Raw genomic sequence first — 626 nt, 5'->3', positions numbered from 1 at the left:
CATTACTTACCCAATAGCAGCTGCAAAAGGCCAGCCAAGGAAAGTCGAAATGGCAGTAGTAAAAATGGCAAGTTCGTAACTCTGATGATACCAAGCTCCCATTGACATGAAGGTCATGTACCTGCATGGAATAGATGGAAATGCATACGTTAAAAGGTAAAAGGGTACCCATGATCTTTATCTAAGAAAAGGCATGGAAATCTCAATAAAAAATAAAATTCAATGAATGGATCTATGTTATCTTTAATTAACCTCATTTTATACTCACACAATTTTTATAATCCCAGTTCAAAAATGATCAAATGAAATTCAAATGAATAAATGACTGGCTTTGGCATTCAAAATAAGTAAGTAATAAAAACAGTACCAAAGACAACTTCTTGGACAAGCAATACAGTTAATAATAAAGTCCAGGAGATAATAACAAGTTCCTGGGGCATTTAACTACGAGTTGGTGACAACCTTGGAAGGAAAAGAAGAGAAATAACAACAATGTCAAGATAAAGAAGACTCTTTTCTTATTATCATCTGATTTTTGCTATAACAATTCTGTATTGATAAAAAACTACTGCATACTGCTTCAAGAATGTTTACCTTTGACCAAGCAAGGTAAAGGTGAAAACACA

The 626-nt window shown here is 33.4% G+C and overlaps 1 protein-coding gene across 1 annotated transcript in view; it reads right to left on the bottom strand.

Moving 5' to 3' along the window:
* LOC119594709 (alpha-1,2-mannosyltransferase ALG9-like) overlaps positions 1-626 on the bottom strand; it is an 8,326-nt gene that overhangs the window by 3,870 nt on the left and 3,830 nt on the right. Inside the window, exon 5 of the mRNA XM_037943767.1 lies at positions 11-123. Coding sequence (XP_037799695.1) covers positions 11-123 — 113 coding nt within the window. The remainder of the gene's footprint in view (positions 1-10; positions 124-626) is intronic.

This window comes from Penaeus monodon, chromosome 34, assembly GCF_015228065.2.
Source record: "Penaeus monodon isolate SGIC_2016 chromosome 34, NSTDA_Pmon_1, whole genome shotgun sequence".
Taxonomy (NCBI): Eukaryota; Metazoa; Arthropoda; class Malacostraca; order Decapoda; family Penaeidae; genus Penaeus; species Penaeus monodon.
This window is presented reverse-complemented; position numbering and strand designations above follow the sequence as displayed.